Consider the following 26,451-nt stretch of genomic DNA (forward strand, 5'->3'; position numbering starts at 1 on the left):
CAGACCGTTGAGCTGTGGCAGCTTCCACCTCCGCAGCAGTCGACGTGGCTTGCTCATCCCGGATCATCTCCACAGCTTGGCAGTTCTCCATATCTATTGGCAGAGCACCCACTGGCCTCACGGCCAGGGTACCCGCCTCTCCACGGAAATCTTTAGTAAAGTTTAGTTCCATCATTCGTAGGTACTTATCAGAGCACATTTATCCTATGGGACCTGTTCTTCGCGATTTTAGTAAAATTATAACGTCCTTTGATACAACTTAAAATCAGTGATGATTTAATTTCCATTCATGTTTTTACATGAGGGTTATTACAGTAAAGGTAATAGTATACTGCACATAGTATACTTCACATTGTGTTCATTGTACATAATTCCAGTATTGGTCCAATGGAGGACCCGTAAACATGGCCCAATAACTTGGTCAGCATCCGTTAGCTTTTTAAAATACTGTATATTTTAACAAATATATTTTAATAAATATACTGTATTGTCATTTATTATATGTATTATACATTCCAGCTGTCATCTATTATCTACATATGGTGCTACATGTTTTCTTTAAACACTAGCCTTTTGCCCATCCAAGGACGGGTGTATTGTAGTAAATCCGAAACGTGCAAGCGAAAGCAGACAGCAAAGTGATATTCATTGCATTAATGCGTGTGCAATTTGTAAGGGAGCGATGACAAATACCTATTTCATTTTAAGGTTATAATCCCTTGTTCATCATGACGTCCTTTTTACTCTGATGTCGCAATAGCGTTACGGAGATCGCATGACGTGAGGGTTCTGCCTTTGTAGTGAGGGTTGTAAGTTGACGCCGAGGAGAGGGGAGGGGGCCCCTTGGCACCCATGTGGAGTGACGTCAACCGCTAATAATTATGAATGGGGGGGGGGGTGTCCATTTGGAGGATGTCAGCTGCTCTTGAAAATTAATGAGGGTGGCTGGTCGATGTGGAGTGACTTTACGAGAGTTAAGGACAGACATTACTGGGTGATTATAGTAGGTATTCGGGGGGGGGATGCGTCAAGCGTACGTACGCAGGTGGGGAGGAGGGGTGTAAAAAGTACGCGTGCATACTGGGAGGGGGACAGGGGATGGACCCTTAACTGCAATACACCCATCCTTTGACGGGCTTTCAGCGCATCAGATAATAAATAGCTGCGTAACTTTGTCATGACGTGAAGAACCCATATCCAGCAAACCTCAATCTTTTTTTTATTTCAAAGGAAACCCTGCCAGAGCAGGGTTACGAAAAATAGTTTAAGACTCATTAGAGTGTTCCTCTCCACGGAAATCTTTAGTAAAAGGCGAAAGATTTATTCGCTCTGAAGAGAAACCAGAGTAAAGTTTAGTTCCATCATTCGTATGTACTTATCGGAGCACCTTCTCCATTTATCCTATGGGACCTCTTCTTCGCGACTTTAGTAAAATGAAAACGTCCTTTGATACAACTGTAAATCAGTGATTATTTAATTTCCATTAATGTTTTAAAACGAGGGTTACTCAAGTAAAGGTAATATTATACTGCACAGTATACTTCACATTGTGTTCATTGTACATAATTACAGTATTGTACCAATGGAGGACCCGTAAACATGGCCCAATAACTTGGTCAGCATCCGTTAGCTTTTTAAAATACTGTATATATTAACAAATATATTTTAATAAAGATACTGTATTGTCATTTATTATATGTATTATACATTCCAACTGTCATCTATTATCTACATATGGTGCTACATGTTTTCTTTAAACACTAGCCTTTTGCCCTTCCAAGGACGGGTGTATTGCAGTACATCCGAAACGTGCAAGCGAAAGCAGACAGCGACGTGATATTCATTGCATTAATGCGTGTGCAATTTGTAAGGGGGCGATGAAACAGACCTATTTAATTTTAAGGTTATAATCCCTTGTTCATCACGACGTCCTTTTTACTCTGATGTCTCAATAGCGTTACAGAGATTGCGTGACGTGAGGGTTCTGCCTTTGTAGTGAGGGTTGTAAGTTGACGCCGAGGAGAGAGGAGGGGGCCCCTTGGCACCCATTTGGAGTGACGTCAATCGCTAATTATTATGAATGGGGGGGGGGGTGTCCATTTGGAGGACGTCACCTGGTCTTGAATATTAATGAGGGAGACTGGTCGATGTGGAGTGACGTTACGACAGTTAAGGACAGATATTACTGGGCGATTATAGTAGGTATCCAGGGAGGGGGGGGGGTGGTGCGTCAAGCGTACGTACGCAGGTGGGGATGGGGGTGTGTAAAAGAACGCGTGCGTCCAGGGGGGGGAAAGGGGATGGACCCTTAACTGCAATACACCCGTCCTTGGACGGGCTTTCGGCGCATCAGATAAACAGGACCCTGCGGGGTGGGCTGGTAGGAACGAATAACCAAAGAATATAAACATAATGTATTATTACACTTGTTTAGCCAGGAAAGCCCCACTGAGTCTAAAGGTTTTTGTAGGGTCCTGCCAAGTGTTTGCAATAGGGGGCGATGTTGCTACACCGAATCGGACGATACGAAGGGAGAGTGTGAGGCCTAGTTCTAGGCTTTAGGCCTAGCTGTAGGCATTAGGCCGCTGTGAGTTAATTTGTAATTTAAATGTTTTAATTATTTAAGTAAAAGCTTTAAATGTAAATGTTTCTATTTAAAAACATCAGGGAATGTAACATTGTAAAACATTAACTCCCTTTCACACACGCGGGGGTACGATACGAAGGGAGAGGTTGAGGCCTACTTCTAGGCTTTAGGCCTAGCTGTAGGCTTTAGGCCGCCGTGAGTTAATTTTATAATTAAATGTTTTTATTATTTATGTAAAAGCTTTAATTTTAAATGTTTCTATTTAAAACAGGGGTCTCAAACTCAAATTACCTGGGGGCCGCTGGAGGCAGTATCTGGGTGAGGCTGGGCCGCATCAGGTATTCCACACAAAAAAACTTTGCTAAAAAAATCCAAACTTCTCAAATGTCATTACTAACAGTTATTTAACTTCAATGGGTTCTTCTGAACATGAATAGAATATTGAAGAACATGAACGGTTCTTCTGAACATGGTTTATCTTGCCTACTTCTTGCTGCCAGAGACCTGGCAGCGCTTCCTCTCACATAGCTGAGCCACATTTGGCTTGAGAGAGGAAGCAGTTGAGACCCTCAGTATGGCTTGAATATGATCATCAGTAAATCTGGACCTGTACTTGGACTTATTGAAGTTCAAGGTGGAGAAGTGCTTTTCACACAAATATGTGCTCCCAAAAAGGCACATGGTCCGCTTGAACATTCGGGAAAGCTCAGGGAAGTTGGGGTTCAATTCTCGCAAAAAATGCCCAAGCTTGTCTTCTTTTCCACTCACCTCCCTGAACTTGGCTTTGAGGTCAGAGTTGCACTGCAGGTCAATGAGCTCTATTTGAAGCACAGGAGGGGCATCTTACACATCAAAGGAGAAGGGATCCGCAAAAAATTGAAAAGTGGCTCTGTGCGTCTTGAAGTCTGCAAATCTGTGATCAAATTCCTCCTGTAGCCTCAAAATGGCAGCAACATACTTCTCACCACTGAATGGTGTGCCTGCATTCAGGAGTGCCTTGCATGCTGGGAAATGGCAAAGGTTTGTCTGAGAGAGCTGGGCTTTCCATAACACAAGTTTTGTGGAGAATGCTCTCACGTTGTCATAGGCAGCACTGACGAGCTGCCCCTGGCCTTGTAACTTCTTGTTCAGTACATTCAGCTCATGCGTGATGTCAACAAGAAAAGCTAAGTCCATGAGCCATTTGGGATCACTTAGCACAGGAACAGCCACCCCATCCTTCTCCATGAAGGCTTTCACTTCTGCTCTCAACTCAAAAAATATCTTCAAGACGTTTGCCCTGCTGAGCCAACGTACCTCGGTGAAGTAGAGCACATCCTCATATTCTGACTCCATTTCCTCTAAAAAAGTACGGAACATCCGGTGCTTTAAGCCCCTGGATCTGATTTGGTTGATGCATTTCACAACAACAGACATCACATTGTCAAACTTCAGGCATTTGCTGCAAAGGGCCTGCTGATGGATGATGCAGTGCAGAGCAATGGCCTCCTCCACACGCTCCTCTTCTAGTTTTCTTTGAACAAGTGCCACCAGTCCATTTTTCCTCCCTGTCATTGATGGCGCTCCGTCAGTTGTTATTCCAACAAACTTCTTCCATGGCAAACCGGCATTCACAATGGCATCACACAGCTGGCAAAATATCTCCTGAGCGGTGGTGTGGCCATGCATTGGAATTACTGTGAGCAACTCCTCCATCACTTCAAAATTGTCATCAACACCACGGACATATATTGTGAGCTGGGCAGTGTCAGTGATGTCTGAACTCTCGTCAAGAGCGACTGAGTATGCATTGAAAAATTTGGCTTTCTCACGCAGTTGATCATAAATGTCACTTGACAGGTCAGAAATGCGCTCTGCCACGGTGTTAGCAGAAAGGCTGATGTTGCTAAACTGACCTTTCTTTTCCGGACAGACTATACTTGCAGCCTGTAAGATGCACTTTTTGATAAACTCGCCTTCTGTGAATGGCTTTCCTGCCTTAGCTATCATCTCACTAATCACGTAGCTTACTTCGACTGCTGCATTATTCTCTTTGGTTGCTTTCTTGAAGACATTTTGTTGCCTCAGTAGACATGTTTTAAGATTGGCAACCCGGTTGGCTCTCTCATCTCCCTGGTATTTTGCATACTCCTCAGCATGTCTAGTTGAGTAATGACGTTTGAGGTTGTATTCCTTGTGCACCGCAACTTTTTCTATACAAAAAAGACACGTCGGGGTGCTCATGTGCTCAACAAAGAAATATTGCATCTCCCACTTTAACTTAAATTGTCTGTGCTCGTCACCAACCTTTCTTTTCACTGCAGGCTTTGAAAAAGACATGATTGGGGCTGTGTGACAAGATATATATTTATTCCACTTGCTGTCGCTCACGCAATAAAGTTTTAGTCAATTGTTTAGCCAACCAGCGACGCACGGAGACGTAATTTCCGCAAATGTACGTCATTTCCGCTTTTTCCGGTAACAACAGGTGCGTAGATTATGGGGGGAGGGGGGGTAATGCGTTCCCATCAGATTTCGTCCCCACACCCCACTCACAGGCAGACACAGCTGTAGCGGCTGCTACTATACACGCTTCTCTGTTCAAAGCACGGGGATCTGAGCCGGGATGAGCTGTGGATCTGCGCTTTGACGCGCTCCGGTGCGCGCACAGTGGAGAGCCGAAAGAGGGAGAGGAGAGGACTATATGAGGCAGCGTCATTGTGTGACCACGGGGTTCAAATGCTGCTGGCCACTGTCGGGGCTTTCGCTGCCTTCAGTCACATCACATTTTTCTATACATTTTTGTGCTTACTTTGTGCCGGCGTGTTGGCTTGCCTGCGTTCCGGGACTTATTTGAGCAGATCCGGTACCTCTCGTATCGAAAAAAATATGAATATTAAAAAAAGTTTTTTAATAAATGATTAAAATAAAATATAACAATATAATGTAATCACTAGAAAATTACGGAGCCCCTGTTGACATCGGTGGATGAATTACTAATTTGTGGCCACGCAATAACAAGATAATCTAATAAGTTATATATAAAGCTTTCTTAACAACAGCATCACAATTTCATAAAATAATAACAAATGCAGACTTCTAAGATGAACCAAAATAATGATGCACATCGTCATGTACAGTCTGTGGCTCGGTGCGTATATGTCACCACCAGAGGATAAGGGAATTTAAATCATTAAAATTCATCCACACATATCAGGTGTAAATAATAATGTAAAACAGCCCAGACTGTAAAATATTGATATTAGCTCAATGACGTGTTATAAACTGCTGCGGTTTAGAATAATCCGTCAGCGTAAAGAAGCTCCCAAAACCTCACAGCGCAGCGTGTGCGTAAAGGAGCCGTGGTGTCCCTTGAATTTGCCTTCAATTTAACAAATTGTGTGTGTGTGTTCCGTTCGTTTTCTCCGCTGGACACAGAAGTCGCCTTTGCTCAAGATGCCACTTTATTAATCACTGACACAAAGACTGATACCGTCACTGCAGTATAGCCTAAATAAGTCCCCCTGCATTGTAAGTGTCATGTGTGTGCTGTTTTAAGCGTCGTTTTACGTGCGTTCCGGGACCTGTGCTCGTCGTACCTGCGCTGTCATAGGTACTTAGCGTTCCGGCACCTTGTGATTTACAAATGAAGCACTGGATACATCATGATCTGCGCGAAAGAGGGCGGAAAACTATGAATTTCACCCTCCTGCTCTCCGCACATCCAAAGCCACTCTTTTCTCTCCCGGCTCTCTCTCTCACTCACTCTCACACGTACACAAACACACACACACGACCCCACCCCCCATGACACTCACATGCATGCCGCATTCACTGGACAGGCACACAGTAGGAAACCAGAGCATCATAACATTGTTCCACACAGCAGCTAACAGCGGGGTTGCTACAATATAAAACTCGCGGGCCGCACTAACATTAAACTTTCATATTAAGGTGGGGGCCACAAAATATCGTCCCGAGGGCCGCAATTGGCCCGCGGGCCGCGAGTTTGAGACCCCTGATTTAAAAGCATCAGGGAATGTAACATTGTTAAACATTAACTCCCTTGCACACACGCGGGGGTACGATACGAAGGGAGAGTGATAGGCGTAGTTCGAGGCTTTAGGCCTAGCTGTAGGCTTTAGGGCGCTGTGAGTAAAATTTGAATTTAAAAGTTTTAATTATAAAATTTGAATTTAAAAGTTTTAATTAAAAGCTATCTCAGGGAATTATAAGGGAATGTTACACTTGTTTAGCCAGGAAAGCCTCATTAATTTAAATGTTTTAATTAAAAGCTATCTGAGGGAATTATAAGGGAATGTTACACTTGTTTAGCCAGGAAAGCGTCACTGAGTCTAAAGGTTTTTGTAGGGTCATGCCAAGTGTTTGCAGTAGGGGGCGATGTTGCTACACGGTCGGAAGGACGGTCGGACGGACGGACGATATAATCTATTGTAGGCTGGTCCACTTCGTTCCTACCAGTATAAATAGCTGCATAAAGTTGTCGCCATGAACACAAAGTGTCCCACCCCTCTCGTTACATGACGTGAAGAACCCATATCCAGCAAACCTCAATCTTTTTTTATTTCAAAGGAAACCCTGCCAGAGCAGGGTTACGAAAAATAGTTTAAGACTCATTAGAGTGTTCCTCTCCACGGAAATCTTTAGTAAAAGGCGAAAGATTTATTCGCTCTGAAGAGAAACCAGAGTAAAGTTTAGTTCCATCATTCGTATGTACTTATCGGAGCACCATCTCCATTTATCCTATGGGACCTCTTCTTCGCGACTTTAGTAAAATGAAAACGTCCTTTGATACAACTGTAAATCAGTGATTATTTAATTTCCATTAATGTTTTAAAACGAGGGTTACTCAAGTAAAGGTAATAGTATACTGCACAGTTTACTTCGCATTGTGTTCATAGTACATAATTACAGTATTGGACCAATGGCGGACCCGTAAACATGGCCCAATAAATTGGTCAGCATCCGTTAGGTTTTTTAGATAAAGTCTCTTTTAATAAATATACTTGAATAAATATACTGTATCGTCATTTATTATGTGTATTATACGTACCAACTGCCATCTATTATCTACATATGGCGCTGCATGTTTTATTTAAACATTCGCCTTTTGCCCGTCCAAGGACGGGTGTATTGCAGTAAATCTGAAACTGGCAAGTGAAAAGCAGACGGCGACGTGCTATTCATTGCATTAATGCGTGTGCAATTTGTAAAGGCGCGGTGACACAGACCTATTCCATTTTACGGTTATAATCCCTTGTTCATCATGACGTCCTTTTTACTTTGATGTCTCAACAGCATTACGGAGATCGCGTGACGTGAGGGTTCTGTCTTTGTAGTAAGGGTTGTAAGTTGACGCCGAGGAGAGGAGGCCCCTTGGCCCCCCATGTGGAGTGACGTCAGCCGCTAATAATTATGAATAGGGGAGGGGGTGTCCATTTGGAGGACGTCACCTGTTCATGATTATTAATGAGGCTGGTCGACGTGGAGTGACGTCACGCGCGGGACACAGACATTCTTGGCTCATGATAGTAGTAAACTAGCTTTACTACTCGGCTTTGCCCGGGACTTGGATTCACCATGCCCGTCCGCCTTTGTCTCCCCCGTGGCGATGTTCACACACCACACCAGTTACTCGTTTGAGGCTGAGTCGACTTAGGGGAGGCCCAGGACCGGTTCAAATAATCGTCACCGGTGGTGGCCGTGAGTGGGAATCGAACTCGGGTCGCCGGGATCGTAGCGCAGCGCGCTAAGCACTGCACCACCGCTCCCCCCACACACACGCGCGTCCATAGGTACACATACACGCGCTTGCTGCACACACACAACTTTCAGGGTGTGTACGGCAGTAAGCGACTGAAATAATAAACCAATGCTGCGCGAAAAACACCTTAGACCTGCAACACATTTGTATTTCACTTTACCCGCAATCAGCAGGCACACTCCGTTACGCTTCCGCACACGGGTCACATGACAGATGTGACGTCACAGCTCACTTGCCGTGCAAAATATATGCATTATTGCGTCCCTCCCCCCCCCAAAATAAAAAAAAGTCCACTTTTATAATTTTTGCATGGTGTACAGTCTGGAAAGTACCCACATGGCAAATTGCAAGTTTGTTGCATGTCGGGAAGTAGGCTAAACATTTTGAACAGACACACATAATCACAACTTTGCCTTTTAAATATATGGAGATATGTGCACACAGAGGCGGAGACAGACACATGGATGTTAGCGTAGATACAATGAGATACACAGAGACACACGTCGTTGGAACACAGCAAGTGTCCTGCACACGTCCAAGGGACTTGCAGTAACTTAAAATATTACCCCCCAAGACTTTTGTGCATTCTGGTTTCTGAAACGGTCTTCCAATTTTATGGCCACATTAGTAAAATTAGGGGGTGTGGAGGAAATGTATCCAATTACCCAGCAGGGGTTTTTATACACGCGCTTTTTGTCCCCCCGGACGCAACTCCGCAATTACCCGAAACTGTTTGGCGAATATGAGTTGATGTAAAATCCTTTAATTATCCCCCCCCCCCCGCACGAATGTACGTCTGCTTTAGTCTCCACTACACATTACCACGGACAAGTGAAGTTTCGCTGTAGTTCATTTCATGGAGTCGTGCTTTGTGATCATTGGTGGGTAGACCGTGTTAGTAACTGTGTCACGGTTGACGATAGCCCTCTGGCATTAGTCAGGGTTCACTAAAATAAAATTATTAACACTTTGGCGTCGAATACATCCAACACTAATTTCGTTCACAAAAATAACACCGATGCATCGCACTGGTCCACACATCCAACAACAAGAAACCCAAGCATCCACACATCAGAACACCCACACACAAAAGACAAAGATCTCCTTACTCCATAGACTTTAACAGACTATTGGGGTAAGGGGCCATCCATTTAGTACGTACGCATGGAGGGTGGTTAACCCAAATGCGTACGCTTGCGTATGGGGGGTCTACTGACAAATGTACTCATAGGAAACGGGAGGGGGGGGTGAAGCCTCGATAATAGTTTGTCTACATTGGCCTTAAAATTAGTTAGATAGTCCGGCGGTGGACTGTTTGCTTAAACACGTTCATATTAATCCTTGATCGTTTCTGCGTGGATTAAATCTCGGCCGTTCTATAGGATTCAGGGCGTGTAAAAAGTCCGCGTGCGTTCAGGAAGGGGGTTAGGGGTCAAGTTTTGACAGATTTCAGCGTGGCTACTAAATTGATGGCCCCTAAGTGATTTTTAGCGAGCACCTGTCGTCTGGCAACACGCGAAGCGATGGACATGTGGTCAACACCACGCCCGGCCGCCTTTGTCTCCCCAATTGCTGATATTTACACACGCGGCACACCAGCTTACTCATTAAATCGTGAGTCTACCCAGGGATGGCCCAGAACCGGTTCAGATCCGTATTCGGTTACGGTTACAGGTTGTGCGCGTGGATCGAACTCGGGGTCGGTCGCGCAGCGTCCCAACTATTGCGCCACCGCTCCCCAGAACCCACAAAGACAAATATAACCCGTGTTGTATTCTAGATTTGAAGTTTTCGTGACTGCAATGATCCATACTTTGTTTTTATCGGCAAAGTCACGTAGGTAAAAAATTATAAAAATGAAAAAACTAAATTAAATCACAAATGAAATAAAAATATTAAAAATGGAAAAAAAAATTGTGATTTCATTTAGTTGTTTTCATTTTTCTTATGTTTTACCTACGCGACTTTACTTGGCCAACACCACGCCTGGCCGCGTTTGTCTCTCCCTCTCCCAGTGGTGATGTTTACCCACCACCCCATACCAGGTACTCATTTGAGGCCGAGTAAACCTACACACACACACTCACACACCAGACAGCACATCTCCCTCACACGCCACAATTCTCACCTGTCCAAGGCGGCTGGGGAATCCAGGCGGTCGTCCCTCGCGTCTCGACTCACTGAACGAGGAGGAAGGTCTTGAAGAAAACCATGCCCGGCTCGCGTGTACGAATCGCCACGATTATTACTGCACAGCTTCTCACCCCCCCCCCCCACGCCTTCGGGAAAGCGAGACAGTGCTCGTCCTGATTGTGTTTATTTATATTTTTAAAAAAAGGCTTTAGGAGAAAGATGTGCGATCGATGAAGAGCCGTGAGATTGTCGATGTGCGTACAGAGTGGCGTCGTTATGTGTACAGGAATAATCTAAGACAGTGGTGTGTGTGTGTGTTTAACATTACACAATGTCACTATAATTATCAAGTAGCTCGGAGTGTTAACTGCACCCCATGAAATATATCAGCAACTACACAACAGCTTGTAAAATAATTGTATACATTGGGTTTTTTTTCACGAGTACAGCATCTCGAAATATGCGTCAGCACCTCTACCGATAACTGTGACCACAACTATATTAGTCTATAATAATTTAAGAACTACACCAAGTACCTGTCTCCACCGAAACTATAACTATCTCTATGCAAGCCCTCCGTATCTATTCATGAGCACTGGTGTCTCTTATAAATGCAAATACATATTTAGCAGTATCTCTTATTATACCACATCTATTATACTCGACACATATCTACATTGGTGCCTGACAGTGATGTGTTTCTTTACAAATTTTCCTACGGTAACAGATTTACTCCCATCCCTATGTCGAATGCATCTACATAATTCTATAACAATATTGTCTGCGACTCTACACATTCCTACAAGTCTCCACTTCCATAAGCCTACAGCAATCCCTATATCACTGTACCCCTTTTCCCTTGTGTGCATAACCCTATCCATACATAACTTTACACGAACCCTATCTCTGTCTGCACCAACAGCTGCAACACATCTCTTAACCCAGTGTCCCCATGACTCTACACGTCACAATATACATCCCACACGCAGGAACGACACGAGGCTGTCCTGTGTCCAACTCTATCCACGCATTGCTATTGCATCTCTTGCGCACCACGTCTCTCAATACATCACCGCAGCACGCCGGTGTCATCTATCGCGCTTATCGATAACCTTCGATTAGCATCGGTTGTGCGACGTAGTGTGTGAGAACCAAGTTCAACGCACGTACGTAATCGTCTCTACGATAGATGCGCGTCTGTAAAACTGTGATCTATTTAATTTGTATCTCTCAACGCAAAGCCTCTCCCCTGCCACTGGGCCTCTCCCCCCTGTCAATGGGGAGCCGAAAGCGGAAGTCGAGCCGAACAACGCCGTCACCGTCCGCGATGACGTCGACACGTCGGCGCATGGATACTTACAGGCGGCGACGCACACACAAACAAAATTAACCCGTAAAAACCAAGTTTTTCACTATAAATCCTTTATATGCGTGGCATCGGTTTTATTTTATTATTCATTTCTGTTTTTCTTGAGTAAGAGTTTCATTTTTTATCACATTGGTATTTTAAATTAAATATGAAAAAATGTTTTCCTAAAAAGTGAAAATTTTGGAAAAAAAATTTCACGAAAATAAATTGTCACGCACAACGAGTCTGTGTGCAAAATGTCAGCTCGATTGGATCACGGGAAGTGGGTTAAAAAACGACCGAAAGATTTGCACGGTCGTAAGCACGCAAGCAAGTGAACTTAATATAAAGGATTTAATAAAAAAGAGAAAATAGTGCACGGTCGCGTACCACGTGATCCGCGAGGGCCAATCGCGGATTAGCGTGGGGGAGGGGAAAGCTTTAGTAGTAGGTTTTTACCCTTTTAAACTGGTACAAAACTGACACCTTTATTCAAGGCATCATGTTTGCAATAACCACAACACAAGTAGTCAAAAAAGCAAACAAAAAGAAGCAACTCTGATAATGATAATAATATGCACTGTCCTTGAAGTTGATTAGTCCACACCCGAGACGGCTTTCTTTAGAGCCTAGTCCCCATTGGTGTTGGACCAGATGACACCAGAAGGCGTACAACTCACAGTGCAATATCAGAGTATTGAGAGCTCGGGGTAAGCATTTACACTATGAGATCTCTTTTACCAGTGCTTTTTGGACTACTGCTTTTTTGACTACTTGTGTTGTGGTTATTGCAAACATGATGCCTTGATAATTGGTTCTTTACCCTTCTATCTGGCAACAAAACTGACACCTTTTTGCAAGGAGTCATGTTTGCATAGACCGCAATACCTGCAGTCATAATACAAACAAAAGAACATAACTCTGATAATGTGCACTGTCCTTGAAGTTGATTGGTCCACACCCGAGACAGCTTTCCTTCGAGCCTAGTCTCATATGGGTTGGACCAGATGACGCCAAAAGGCGCACAACTCAAGGACAATGCACCATCAGAGTATGAGAGCTCGGGGCAAGCATCTACACTATGGGGACCTCATTTGCCAGTAAAAATATGATAATTGGTTCTTTACCCTTCTATCTGGCAACAAAACTGACACCTTTTTGCAAGGAGTCATGTTAGCATAGACCGCAATACCTGCAGTCATAATACAAACAAAAGAACATAACTCTGATAATGTGCACTGTCCTTGAAGTTGATTGGTCCACACCCGAGACAGCTTTCCTTCGAGCCTAGTCTCATATGGGTTGGACCAGATGACGCCAAAAGGCGCACAACTCAAGGACAATGCACCATCAGAGTATGAGAGCTCGGGGCAAGCATCTACACTATGGGGACCTCATTTGCCAGTAAAAATATGACTCCTTGCAAAAAGGTGTCAGTTTTGTTGCCAGATAGAAGGGTAAAGAACCAATTATCATATTTTTACTGGCAAATGAGGTCCCCATAGTGTAGATGCTTGCCCCGAGCTCTCATACTCTGATGGTGCATTGTCCTTGAGTTGTGCGCCTTTTGGCGTCATCTGGTCCAACCCATATGAGACTAGGCTCGAAGGAAAGCTGTCTCGGGTGTGGACCAATCAACTTCAAGGACAGTGCACATTATCAGAGTTATGTTCTTTTGTTTGTATTATGACTGCAGGTATTGCGGTCTATGCAAACATGACTCCTTGCAAAAAGGTGTCAGTTTTGTTGCCAGATAGAAGGGTAAAGAACCAATTATCATATTTTTACTGGCAAATGAGGTCCCCATAGTGTAGATGCTTGCCCCGAGCTCTCATACTCTGATGGTGCATTGTCCTTGAGTTGTGCGCCTTTTGGCGTCATCTGGTCCAACCCATATGAGACTAGGCTCGAAGGAAAGCTGTCTCGGGTGTGGACCAATCAACTTCAAGGACAGTGCACATTATCAGAGTTATGTTCTTTTGTTTGTATTATGACTGCAGGTATTGCGGTCTATGCAAACATGACTCCTTGCAAAAAGGTGTCAGTTTTGTTGCCAGATAGAAGGGTAAAGAACCAATTATCATATTTTTACTGGCAAATTGGGTCCCCATAGTGTAGATGCTTGCCCCGAGCTCTCATACTCTGATGGTGCATTGTCCTTGAGTTGTGCGCCTTTTGGCGTCATCTGGTCCAACCCATATGAGACTAGGCTCGAAGGAAAGCTGTCTCGGGTGTGGACCAATCAACTTCAAGGACAGTGCACATTATCAGAGTTATGTTCTTTTGTTTGTATTATGACTGCAGGTATTGCGGTCTATGCAAACATGACTCCTTGCAAAAAGGTGTCAGTTTTGTTGCCAGATAGAAGGGTAAAGAACCAATTATCATATTTTTACTGGCAAATGAGGTCCCCATAGTGTAGATGCTTGCCCCGAGCTCTCATACTCTGATGGTGCATTGTCCTTGAGTTGTGCGCCTTTTGGCGTCATATGGTCCAACCCATATGAGACTAGGCTCGAAGGAAAGCTGTCTCGGGTGTGGACCAATCAACTTCAAGGACAGTGCACATTATCAGAGTTATGTTCTTTTGTTTGTATTATGACTGCAGGTATTGCGGTCTATGCAAACATGACTCCTTGCAAAAAGGTGTCAGTTTTGTTGCCAGATAGAAGGGTAAAGAACCAATTATCATATTTTTACTGGCAAATGAGGTCCCCATAGTGATGATGCCTTGAATAAAGGTGTCAGTTTTGTACCAGTTTTAAAGGGTAAAAACCTACTACTATATTTTGCCACTGTTAAAAGAGATCTCACAGTGAGGGGAAAGCTGTTTGCGATCACGTGACCGCGCGAGGTAAAATAAGTAGTGCGCGCCGGGGGAGAGGAACGGGGTGGGGGGCGATCACGTGATCCGGGGCTTTAATAGGGCCACGTGATCGGCGCGCGCGTGTGTTTGTCGGCGGTCACGTGATTGTGGGAAAAAAATAACATTCGTGCCACGTGGCCAATCAAATGGCGCTCAGGCTAATTGGTCATCTTCCTTCGAACGACTGATGCATCAGAATCAGTATTTATACCGGAGAGAAATCCGATGAGCTGAAAAGCTTTTCTTTCCACAGATGTCCAGTAGGGGCGGGTCAGAACGTTACAACAACAAACAGCACAAACAAACGATTGGAGTGCAACGTATAGGAAAGGTAAACAAATAACTGAAACAAAATATACAAATAAAACGAAACTATTTTTTATTTTACCAGGTAAGGCCCACTGAGCTACTGTGTGGCTTTTTTCAGAAGCGATCTGACCACAAATGATAGCTCAACAAAGGGGCCGTCCTTTTATGACGTCACGCGATTTTGGACGATTTCTGACCCCCCCCCCCCTTCCTAGTCACACGGCGTCACAAAAGTCAGACCCCCCCTCAAATATGACGTCACAAAACTCTGCCCCCCCCCCCAAATAAAACATGCTTCAAATCGCTTTAAACTATTGTCATTGTAGTGCATATTAAAAGTATATTTAATTAAGTAGAACGTGTTGTCTGTATTTATTTAAAGTTGCGCATTTTGATGTGACGTCACATTTCTCAACCCCCCCCCCCCTCCTCGTCACACATCGTCACAAATGTCTGACCCACCCCCCCTAGGTGCGTGATGTCATTTATGGACGGCCCCAAAGTGGCTTGTCATGTGGAAATTTATAGCAGAGCAACAACTGCAATTTCGCATTCTGGTGGTCAAACCAGATAACCGCGTCAGGAGCAACGATGTGTATCGCGATGATGTCTTCTTCGTATTTGTCGATCGGACACTGGAGATTTCTTTATTTTCCATCTGGCATCCGCATCTGTCATGAATTGTGCACATGCGGTTTAGGGTGGACCATGAATTTCGTGGAAGATCAAATCCAGGGATCTTCACTCAGGATGATGGCTGGACGAAATGGTTCTACTCCACCGTGTCGGGAGCAAGCTGTGTTGTCTCTTCTCCCATTTATGAACTGGCTTTGGCCCTCCCCTAGATCTACTCAGGCTAAAATGAGTACCTGGTGCAGTGTGAGCATCGCTACTGGGGAGACAAAGGCGGTCGGGCGTGGTGCTGACCACCCACCACCTCGTCCACCGTTCCAGCCTCTCGAACAGCACCTGCCCAACAGTTTGTTTTAGGCTATGTAACGTCACCTAAATTTGACTATATAAACCGAGAGAGAATGCTTGACAATCGTGTATGTTAGAACCCAAATGGATGGAACACAATGTCATAAAATATACTGCTTCAAAATTGGAACAATCGGTAACGCGAGAATACGTTTTCCCCTTTTTATTATTACACGCTTTTCATTAACCTCAAATCTTGTCACTTAATTTTTACCCACTTACCAATGTGGTATCGACTGCAAACATGGTATACTTATGTCATACTGATGACAATACTATATTCTATCATAAAAAATGTAAACATATATTTTAAACATTTGTTATATGTTATGTTTCGGCGTGGGTCTAATAGTCCACGCTCAACTGACGTTGGCTGTAAATCACCACGGTCCCTGACGTTGTGGCAAGCTTCGGGGACACTTCCTGGAGTCGTAGAGTTCTTCCATTACTAGTACGGTACATTTCAATAAAGCGTCTTTAAAAAAAGGTTTTAAAAAACATATTACTTATTATTCTGTTCAACTCCATTCATTGCCCCAACTGATAGCCTCGCGGCTGTCCGTCGATCACACTCCACGTCACACCCACGAGCTGCAGTGGCGGGTCTCTGTCCACATTCAGCACCACGAGTTGTGGAGTCTCATCCCTGCAGTTCGCCGTTATGGTGTTGCATCTCTTTTATCATATAGCCTCTCAATTTCTTTATACACGCGGCAATATCTTCATGAGGATTGTGTTTCACTACAAGCTATACACGGGGGAATCTCTGGTAGACGCGTATACAAACGCCAGCCATGATCTCTCCACTACTGGGCACGTATTGCAGTGAATCTGAAACTTGTAAGCAAAAAGCGGACCGCGACGTGATATAATCCCTTGTTCATCATGACGTCCTTTTTACTTTGATGTCTCAACAGCGTTACGGAGATCGCGTGACGTGAGGATTCTGCCTTTGTAGTGAGGGTTGTAAGTTGACGCCGAGGAGGGGGGAGGAGGCGCCTCGCCCCCCCCCCATGTGGAGTGACGTCACCCGCTAATTATTATTAATGGCGGGGGGGGGGGTGTCCATTTGGAGACGTCACCTGCTCATGATTATTAATGAGGGGGGTTCTTCATGCGGAGTGACGTCACCCGCTCATGATTATTAATGAGGGGGGGGGTCCATGTAGAGGACGTAACTTGTTCATTATTATTAATGAGGGGGGCTGGTCGACGTGGAGTGACGTCACACGCATGACACACAGACATTCTTAGCTCATTATAGTTGTTAATGTAACACATTCCTGCGGAGGGAGCTGGTAGGAACGTTGGGTTGCTCGGTCAATGGCCAGGGTCAACGGCGGCGTGGTGTATTCCGCAAATATGCCCGACTGTGAGGGCGGGCACAAGCCAGCGTGAGTAGGTTAAACGTTGAGTTTTATAAGGGCACCACGGGGTGACCAGCCCCTCCCCACCCAGCCCCACCCCCACCCAGCCCCACCCCCCACCCAGCCCCTCCCCACCCAGCCCCTCCCCACCCTCCCCACCCAGCCCCTCCCCACCCTCCCCTCCCCACCCAGCCCCTCCCTCCCCACCCAGCCCCTCCCTGCACGACGGGCGGACAGACACAATAATCCCCTGTGGGTTGGTGTAACCACGAGGTTCCTACCAGTAAAATTGTGTCCATGTGTAATGTAGCTCTCAGAGACACCGTCTTTCTTCATGAATATTCATTACGAATAAAGTCCGCTGGCAATTTCCCGCGTGACCGCGAGTGACTATATACACTTGGGTAATTAGACGACTATTTTGAGACAATGTAACTCTCGCCTCAAGACTACTCCCGTTGGGTCCCATGCTAACCCAACGTGACCCTGTAAACGCTTGTCTTATCAATCATTAGCACGTCAATTAGTAACCATAGTCCCGGGGAGCCATACTGTCACTCTATCGCCCCGTACTGTCTTTACACATGCAACCCAAACGATTAACCATATAGGAAACCATAGCAGTCTTCGCTCCTTCAATGAAAGAATAGCAAAACTGCACAAAACTCTTTCCTGAAGCCCTCTCGTGGCTTACAGACCTCAGCAATATTTAGCTCCTGAACACAGTCGTAAGCCTGAGTAGAATGCAATGTTTTTTTTCAAGTTTCATGCCTTCCAGTGATAATTCCCTTTGTTAGCTGCTGGATGAGAGGGGGTAAGGTTAGGGTAGAGTTGGGTAGGGAGGGGGGTCAAGACCGTTTCAGATATCACTAAAAGGATATTTTTTCCCTGGGTGGGATATAAACTCAAGTCTACCAGGTTCGCGGCAGTGTGCCAACTACTGTGGCACTGTTATGAAAAAACGTTGAAATCTGCATTGGTCAAACTAAATGATCCTCCAGCCCAACTGCAAGTAGAATTCATGACTTTAAGCATTTCGATGTTTACAATGTAATGTTTCCTATCCCAGCTGATAATTTTGTTTCAAGGTTTATCATCTTAGGGATAATGGGTTGATGAGTTTAATTACAGCAATAATTCAAGCCGAGTTCTTATACATTTCAACCGCTGTATATTTTATTTCACAAGACAGTACTGTGGAACACACATTCTAACACGCATTAGGATGACGGCTATGGTTATACAATAACAGTTCTCCATGGATAGGTTACAAAAGGTGTTAATACATACACTCTAAAACACAAACGAAAGCATTGGCGAAAACCACACTTAAGTAAATTAATCATTTCGATATCTAGCACTTGCTATGTACTGTATATCAAATGTGTACACTTCACACAAATATATCAAAAAGCTTGCATACCACGATCAACAACATGGTAACGAACTTTGCACTAAAAACACATTGGTATATTGATTGAATAAACATACATTGAAAATATTTCCGGCCCTTTCCCAAACTAAACGAAACTCATGTTTTTTTTACCACGTAAGGGCTACTGAGCTATGTAGCTCTTTTCCAGAAGCGAGCTGGCCACAAATGATAACTCAACGAAGTGGATTATCATGTGGAAATGTATATCAGCCAAATACTCGGAATGCACGTTGATTCTAAATGAGGGAACAATCGGAGGACGCGGAGAAAAATCCACGCGGTCATGGGGGGAACATGGAGCCCAGGATGGTGAAGGGGCTTATTCGCACGATTAGTGACCGAGGTGTCTGATAACACTGGTCAACAAAAAAAACATTTTTTCTGGCCTAGACTTTTGCAGCTGTTTTAGACTAATTTCAGGGTGCTGATTCCAAATCTGATCTCAGATTTTCTCTATCACATCTCATTTTATGCTATCGGCATACCCCATTTTCATTGATTTTACCCGAAATTAACTCTGTCACTTATGATTGCAAGTTGTTGCGAGTCAGTGACTGCTTTAGTGTTAAAATATAGTGCTGTATTTTTAGGATAGTGTGTTTATAATATAATTTTATGTAGATATCCACATTTATTTTATATTTTTCTTCTGCAGTTTTTATTGAAAATGCAATATTTAACATCTCAAAAACCTGATGTGATAGACAAAAACTGATGCCAGATTTGGAATCAGCACCCCAAAATTACCTTAAAACCGTTGGAATACCTTGTGCCAGAAAAAGTGTGTTGACCAGTGTAATGTGACCTGCCAAAGGTATTTTGCAGCACGTTTCATTTCAACCAATCAAACCCACGTACACACTGGACTCACAATGTCCACGGTGTCACAAATCCACTGTTAGATAAAGGCTGCTTCACATCGTAATTGTCACTGGGGGTTGTTGGGCCATACTTCACCACACTGGTCAGTGTGGGGATGGTGAAAGGGGTGGCCAGGACTGGTGCAGAGTTCACTCTCAAATGATGGTAACCTTGTCAAAGGTTAAAACTCGTCGAGTGTGCACACCACAGCAGCACCACTCCACACAGTTTATATCGGTATGATCATATTCAATGATTGTTGAAAATATATTATGAGCCACTTGAGACAAAATTCACACGATCACAGAATTCACCTTTAACTGTTGTCCAGAGGTCAGTTTGTCACCATCATTCTCATGACAGGATAATTCTTTATAACATTACCGCATGACAGGCTGCTCATATCTGCCATTACCTTGACTTTAACCAACATAACATGCAGAGGCAAACACAACAGAAACTGAAAGTGACCTTGGGGTAATAGGACTTTACGGAGAGCCTGTATATGAAATCAATACACACAATTCCCACACTGGGATGCACAAACACGTTCACTTAATATTGATAAATGTGTTAAACGATTCGCCAAAATTGTATATTAATTTAGATGCCAAAAACAAATACAGTAACTCCCCCCCGCCCCCCACTTACCCCCAAACACATACACAACGTGTCCTTGAAATTCCAGGCTAATTCAGTGGTGCAGTGCCATAGTATATACATTTTCTTAACAAAACCCTGGTATTTCCATGAAGACCAATTTAGCCCATTTAGAGCTTGGAACGCCGCATATCCAGTATTGCTCTTTTATTTAATAATATAAATAGAAATATAAAAGAGAGAAAAAAACAACACTGAATATCACAAGGCAATTCTGCACTGGACAAAGTAGCAGCTGTTAAGTACAAAACCAAACTGGGACTGCTTCGCTCGTGACATTTCTGCGCAACGTGGAATTGCAGCAAACGACTTGACATTGGTCTGCGCACTGTTCAATTTCAGCTTCGTGAGCGCGATTTTCAATTTCTTTTGACATAGTTGTCCCTAAAAACCCCTGCTCTATTTAGAGTCATGGTTTACCACATAATTTTGAGGACACACTGTGCAGTTATGCATTTTGCAAATGTGCCACCCAAAGACACCGATGCCAAACGTATACGTGTACAAATCCACATTCAATCTCTTAGACACACACACAATTTATGTACAAATTAAGGCAACGTGGAACGCCGAAGGCTTGAAAAGCCCAAGTATGGAGTGACTTGCACTCAATGTCTAGTCTCTACAGCCTACATTCTACTTTAGCAATATTACAACTCAACGATGTTTTACTTTACCAGACAAGGTGCACTGAGCTATATAGCTCTTTTTCAGAAGCGATCTGTCCACAAGTGATAGCCCAATTTATAGCAGCCAAATATTCTAAACGCATGCTGATTCTAAATGTGGAGGGGAAAACCGGCAGACCCAGAGGACAATACACACGACCACGGGGAGAACATGCAAACTCCAAATATACAGGTACCAGGGTCGGGATTGAACCCATGGCCTCCTGTATACCAGGCAAAGTAGTTAACGTCTCACCACCGAGGAGCTCAAATATTCAACTTCACGTCTATTAGCACACAATCAGTAGAACTCTTTGTCATTGATTGAAATGTCCATGCGTATTATTTACTTCTCATCTAACTTCCATATAAATGTAAATTATTTGTTTCCCTCGCAATTTTAGATGTAGTTAAAAAATCTCAAACCCACCCCTTCTCGCCAACTCTTAGATTTTTTATCCATCTGTACAACACCTTGAGCTGCAGTTGCATTTTGCTACTTTATAATTAAACATTTGCATTTATTTTTTAATAATGAATATACCAAAATTCACATGACATTTGTGTGAAATACTCCTTCACAAAAAAACGTAAATTGTGCCTCTGCATTAGGTTGCATGCCACCAGGGAGTCACATTTTGATTATTCTAGATTCTTCTTTTGTACCCCCCCCCCCAAATTTTGTAAGTGGCTGAAAGTTACCTTTTATTATTTTACGTAAAAAATATAAAAACTGCAAAGTCTGTTAATAATTAAGCCAGTGTCAATGGACTCACCAACAATAACTCTTCAGCGCCATCTATTGCCATTTTTGGGAAGTCCAGCCGGATTCAGGACGACCTGCAGGTACATTTGAAAAAACTGTGGCCCTTTAAACATCTATGGCAGTGGGATTCAATATGACAAACTGCCCACTAGTTTCACATTTACTAACGGTCTTTAGTGCAGCACAGCCCATGTGCATGAGAAGCCCCTTGGTTAATTCACTGTGTGATAAGGGCCTGATCTCCACACCGTGCGGGTCATGAGGGCTACGCCTTGACCATACTTCACCACACTGGTCAGTGCTGTGTGCTAAAGGCGCGGAGCATAAACGTGGGAGCACAGCAGCACAGTACAATTATGTTTTTTGCAACACTGCTCTTTGCTGACCACCACGTAGCACAACCACGCAGCCACTTATGGCAGACTGTTTGTGCGTGTGGTCGCCCATCCAAGCACTATCCAGGCTCAAATCTGCTTAGCTTTCGAAATCTGCCAAGATCTGACAATTGTATTTGGCTCAATGTTGGTATCACAATGTTAGTTGAGCCACATGTGACACACACACACACACGTGAATTGACGAGGACTTGGGTCTTGGAGTTGAGTTTGGAGCTGCAAATTCTGGAGGCGTAGCAGACGATTTATTCCAAGGCTCCAGACAGCTCAGACAGCTCATGGATCGATGTTATCACCATCACTTTCTTGCACCTCTTTAAATCTAAAATGGAACAAAACAGGGAAAGCAAAGTATATTCTCACAGGCAAGATTAACAACATATGCAATGGGACAAATATCTCAACAAGCTCTCGTACATGTATAGCCCTTTATCAATCCACTGCTGGATGAGGGCCTGAATGACGGCAGGTCGTGGACATTATTTGGCCATACTTAGTGCGTGTTGGTGAACGCAAGGAGTATAGATGTAGGAGCATAGAAGTACATGACAACAATAGATTTATGATAAAATATGAATAGGTTTTACCTTTTCTGGAAATAAAACAGGTGTTAAGATGTTCAAACACCAAATAGAAACCTTTTGCAAAGAAATCAAGGTCGAATTATCCACACTACTTGTAGTGAACATGCAAACGAACATGCTCTGATAACATAAGCATTGTCTTTGAAACTGATTGGCCTACACCAGAGACAGCCTTCTTTAGGGCCTAGTCTCACCAGTGTTAGACCAGAGAACGCCAAAAGGCGAACAGTCCAAAGACAACGCACTATCAAAGCATATATAGCTCGAGGTGAAAAATGGGACCTTTTTTCAGTATCAAAGAATGAAAAAATAAAGAGATTTGGCTGCAGTCCTCTAGTGCACACCACACAGCCCCACTACGCTATGGCAACCTGGCTTGCAAGGTGGTGGGGTTGCCCATACCAAATACTATCCAGGCTCAACCGCGCTTAACTTCCAAGATCTGAAGAGCGGTGTTGCATTTCGGGTGATTTTGTCATATTGTGCCATAATAGGAGTGTAACCACGTTACCATAAAAGCGTGGACTCAATCATCTCTGTAAGACGTCAGTGTGACATACCTGACAACCCCATATCAGTGCCGACCTTATCACATACAAATTCAGACCTTATTGGTCTCTCCGTGCCCTTATAAATCTCAATCGTCATCCTACAAAGTCCCATAACAAGGGTGAAACACAAACAAATAGACAAAAAGTGTGCCCATATTCAACTGGCTGTACGCCGTATGGACCTGAAAACTAAATTTCCCTGTACAAGAATATGGAGTAAACCGTATGGGTTGACAGCTATGAGTGTGTTTAACACGTAGGCTTTCGAGACCAATATCATCCATAACACAGATTTTTTTTTGGGTTAGATCGCGTAAATGAAAGATGCGTCGTTAAACTCGCCACCACCCGACAGCCAATTAGTAAGGTTTGTCACGTAAATAGAACATGCCAATTCGTCACTAGTACAGCACTCCGGTATGTTGGAGAGCAAATCCATAACATTTACAATCCGAGTACGACGTTTCGCCAGTAATTACAACTAGCTTCATCAGGCGACAGATTCGTGGAAAAATTATCCTGTTTCGTTCCTTGAATACATGGGTAGATGTGATGGCATCACTTGTGAGCACTTCTTGAGTGATGTTGGGGGGGGGTTAGTTAATGCATATTTATGACAATGGGTATACATTGCCGATTGGGTTATTTATATGGTAATCAACGTACGTTATGCATGCACAATATGCGAACCCATAGTTCTTGTACCTCCTGTCGATTGTGTGTACTAAGAGAGCCATACCAACAGTAATCCCTCTATAGGCATGCATTTAAACAATGTATTATTTGGTGATTCGCTTTCAAGCAGCATTAAGTCTGTAGCTACCCGAACGGTTAGAATGATTGTTATTGCTCTCAATTTCGATGAGTGTCCATCTTCCAACCGGCTAGCTAAAGGATATGCACCTATGAGCGCTGATCTATTAGCTGTATCTGGCAGGATAAAGTACTTTATAAGTGGGGCAAATTCTACAGGTTACAACATCATAGCTGTTAATCCTTGGGATGGAGATAGGGTCTTCCTGGTATACCTAATATACATAATACATGCATCATTACATTTGAAATGAGGACTGTATATAAAAGAAATCGGGCCTTTCGATTGAAAAATATTGTTAACTCGAATTGATACTATGTTCTCGGAAACATATAACTTCAACTGGAAACCCAATAGTGTTGCCATGGAGAATACACATTTCAGATGTGATGTGTTTACATCAGTGATTACTGTTATTTTGGCTCTTGACATCATTGCCATCAGCCATTACGAATACAATGTTGGATGACGTCCTCTCCAATCAATAATTCAGTAGAAATGACGTTGGGTGAACGTGGCTGTTTACCGTTGGATTAACGCAGGGATGGGGAACCTTTTTTCTGCCAAGGGCCATTTGGATATTTATAACATCATTTGCGGGCCATACAAAATTGTCAACTTAAACATTTGCCTGTTATATTTGGTCAAACATTTAATTAACTCACCCCTAATGCGATGGCCTGGAACTGCTTCTCTTTGGCGAGGCGTGTGATGTTAGCTGGTATTGATGATGTTGCTACTCGAAACTGCTTTTTCAGGTTTGCTCCTAGATTTATTGAATTTCGAGTCCTGCCTGCGGTTGCCTTGGCTGGGCCACACCAAATGATTTCGCGGGCCTTATTACGGCCCACGGGCGAGACGTTCCCCATCCCTGGACTAACGGCTTACCCAACCTTCCATGTTCACTGGGTAGACTAAGTATCGTAACATCTAGGATTAATGCGTTAGAATTACAGCACAGAACTTGCACAACACTTCCACGCGCGATCTTCGTCCATGTATCGTTTACAATCAAAGGTGGTAACTATAAATCACAGAGGTGAATCGTTATACGAATTGCAATCATCCAGGTAATCAGGTTGTAATATGGCTGGGCATTGCCTTGAGTGTTGAGAACAATAGAAGGCGTGGCTCATGTCAAACCCTCCACTGCAGCAATAGCCGCCATGCTTGGTGTCGCATTTAACAACCGCCACCACCGTGAACAATGCAAAGCACACTCTTTTTAAGTATTTACAATAAAACAACTCAACATCCTGACTTCACGTTGCCTGTGTGTGTGTTGTATATTACGGTGTGCTTCGCAAGACCAGCTTTGCATTGTGTGCGAAGTAATGTCAATAACAACAAAGGCACGTCGCGACAGTCGGTAACGTATACTAAATCGGGCGCACGGATTAATTTAAATCTAAGGGAATATTCAACGAAATTATATTTTAGACTTTAAATCCGTATGACGATATGGGGGGGGGGGGGGGGCTAGGATTCTGGATGTGGCATAGATTCGACTAGGGGGCGATCCATTTACCGATTTCTGACCATCGTCAAGAGGCGACTGGCCATTTTGTTAAAGAGATGTCCCCATATCACACAGAATTACACGACGTAATACGTGTATACAGTATCGGTAGATAGGTACAGGCTTTGCATTTAAATGTTAGGCTGTCTCTTTGTTTCACTAATGTAAGTGGGGTATCCGTAAATGGATCACCCTGTTTTTTCTTCGCTGGTGTAACTCTATGCCATCTCCAAACCCCAATAACCTCCCCCACCAAAAGCCCGACTAACCCTCCAAACCAGCTGAGCGAGCTCGAATCCTCGCTGTAACACAAAGTTCAAACCGTGGAGACAAATGGATTTGGGCAGGGCACGTCGCGAGAAGGGGCGATGGCCTGGTGACGGCGGCTCGGGAAGACCTCCATCCAACAGTGGATCGATTGCAGTGGGTTATCGATAAACGGATCACCCTGTACATTCTCATCCAACTGCCCAAACCAGCACCACCCCCATCCCTCCCCCCAATTCTGAACGGATTTGAAATTCCAGCGACGCAAGCACAAAACCCCGCGTCTCCTTCCACCTGTGAGTGTAAGGCGAGCGAGCCTCTCTTACCTGTCCCAATACACCTGTACTCGCGTTTCACCTGCTTCGTGGGGGGCTGTGGTTGAGGGAGTCTTGAAGGGGTGGGGGGGGGGGCGTTAGTGGGGGGCTCGGACACCCCCCCACCTTCTCCTACCCCCCCACCACCACGACTTCACTGCTTGATGAAGAGCTTGCGTGTCCGCACCTGTGTGCGTGTGTGCCGGTCTGGGTGATGGGGGCGTCATTGCCCAGGTGGGCTGGGACTCGGGCACGTCATGTG

At 44.1% G+C, this 26,451-nt stretch overlaps 1 protein-coding gene, 1 long non-coding RNA gene and 2 other non-coding genes across 5 annotated transcripts; all 4 read right to left on the reverse strand.

Annotated features, from left to right (window-relative positions):
- Positions 1 to 6: 6 nt before the first annotated feature.
- On the reverse strand, positions 7 to 11,780 carry LOC133356435 (general transcription factor II-I repeat domain-containing protein 2A-like). Of its 2 annotated transcripts, XM_061573964.1 has the most exons (3): positions 10,480 to 11,780; positions 6,166 to 6,236; positions 3,161 to 5,436 (listed from the first exon to the last, which is right to left on the reverse strand). In XM_061573964.1, the coding sequence occupies exon 3, from the start codon at positions 4,904 to 4,906 to the stop codon at positions 3,431 to 3,433; it is 1,476 nt and encodes a 491-aa protein (XP_061429948.1). In that variant the 5' UTR covers positions 4,907 to 5,436; positions 6,166 to 6,236; positions 10,480 to 11,780; the 3' UTR covers positions 3,161 to 3,430. The 2 variants fall into 2 exon arrangements, 1 of the variants encoding a protein (XP_061429948.1); XR_009756848.1 differs by lacking the exons at positions 3,161 to 5,436; positions 6,166 to 6,236 and adding an exon at positions 7 to 150.
- On the reverse strand, positions 1,234 to 1,349 carry LOC133356622 (U5 spliceosomal RNA). Its single transcript, XR_009756872.1, has one exon. It is a non-coding gene; the product is annotated as a U5 spliceosomal RNA (small nuclear RNA).
- LOC133356623 (U5 spliceosomal RNA) lies at positions 7,163 to 7,278 on the reverse strand. The gene has a single exon (XR_009756873.1). It is a non-coding gene; the product is annotated as a U5 spliceosomal RNA (small nuclear RNA).
- Positions 11,781 to 18,513: 6,733 nt separating the features above from the next.
- LOC133356495 (uncharacterized) lies at positions 18,514 to 26,397 on the reverse strand. Its single transcript, XR_009756852.1, has 2 exons — positions 26,202 to 26,397; positions 18,514 to 22,462 (listed from the first exon to the last, which is right to left on the reverse strand). It is a non-coding gene; the product is annotated as an uncharacterized LOC133356495 (long non-coding RNA).
- Positions 26,398 to 26,451: the final 54 nt, after the last annotated feature.

Source organism: Lethenteron reissneri, chromosome 54 (genome assembly GCF_015708825.2).
Source record: "Lethenteron reissneri isolate LAM-NWPU_2019-01 chromosome 54, ASM1570882v1, whole genome shotgun sequence".
NCBI classification, from domain to species: Eukaryota; Metazoa; Chordata; class Hyperoartia; order Petromyzontiformes; family Petromyzontidae; genus Lethenteron; species Lethenteron reissneri.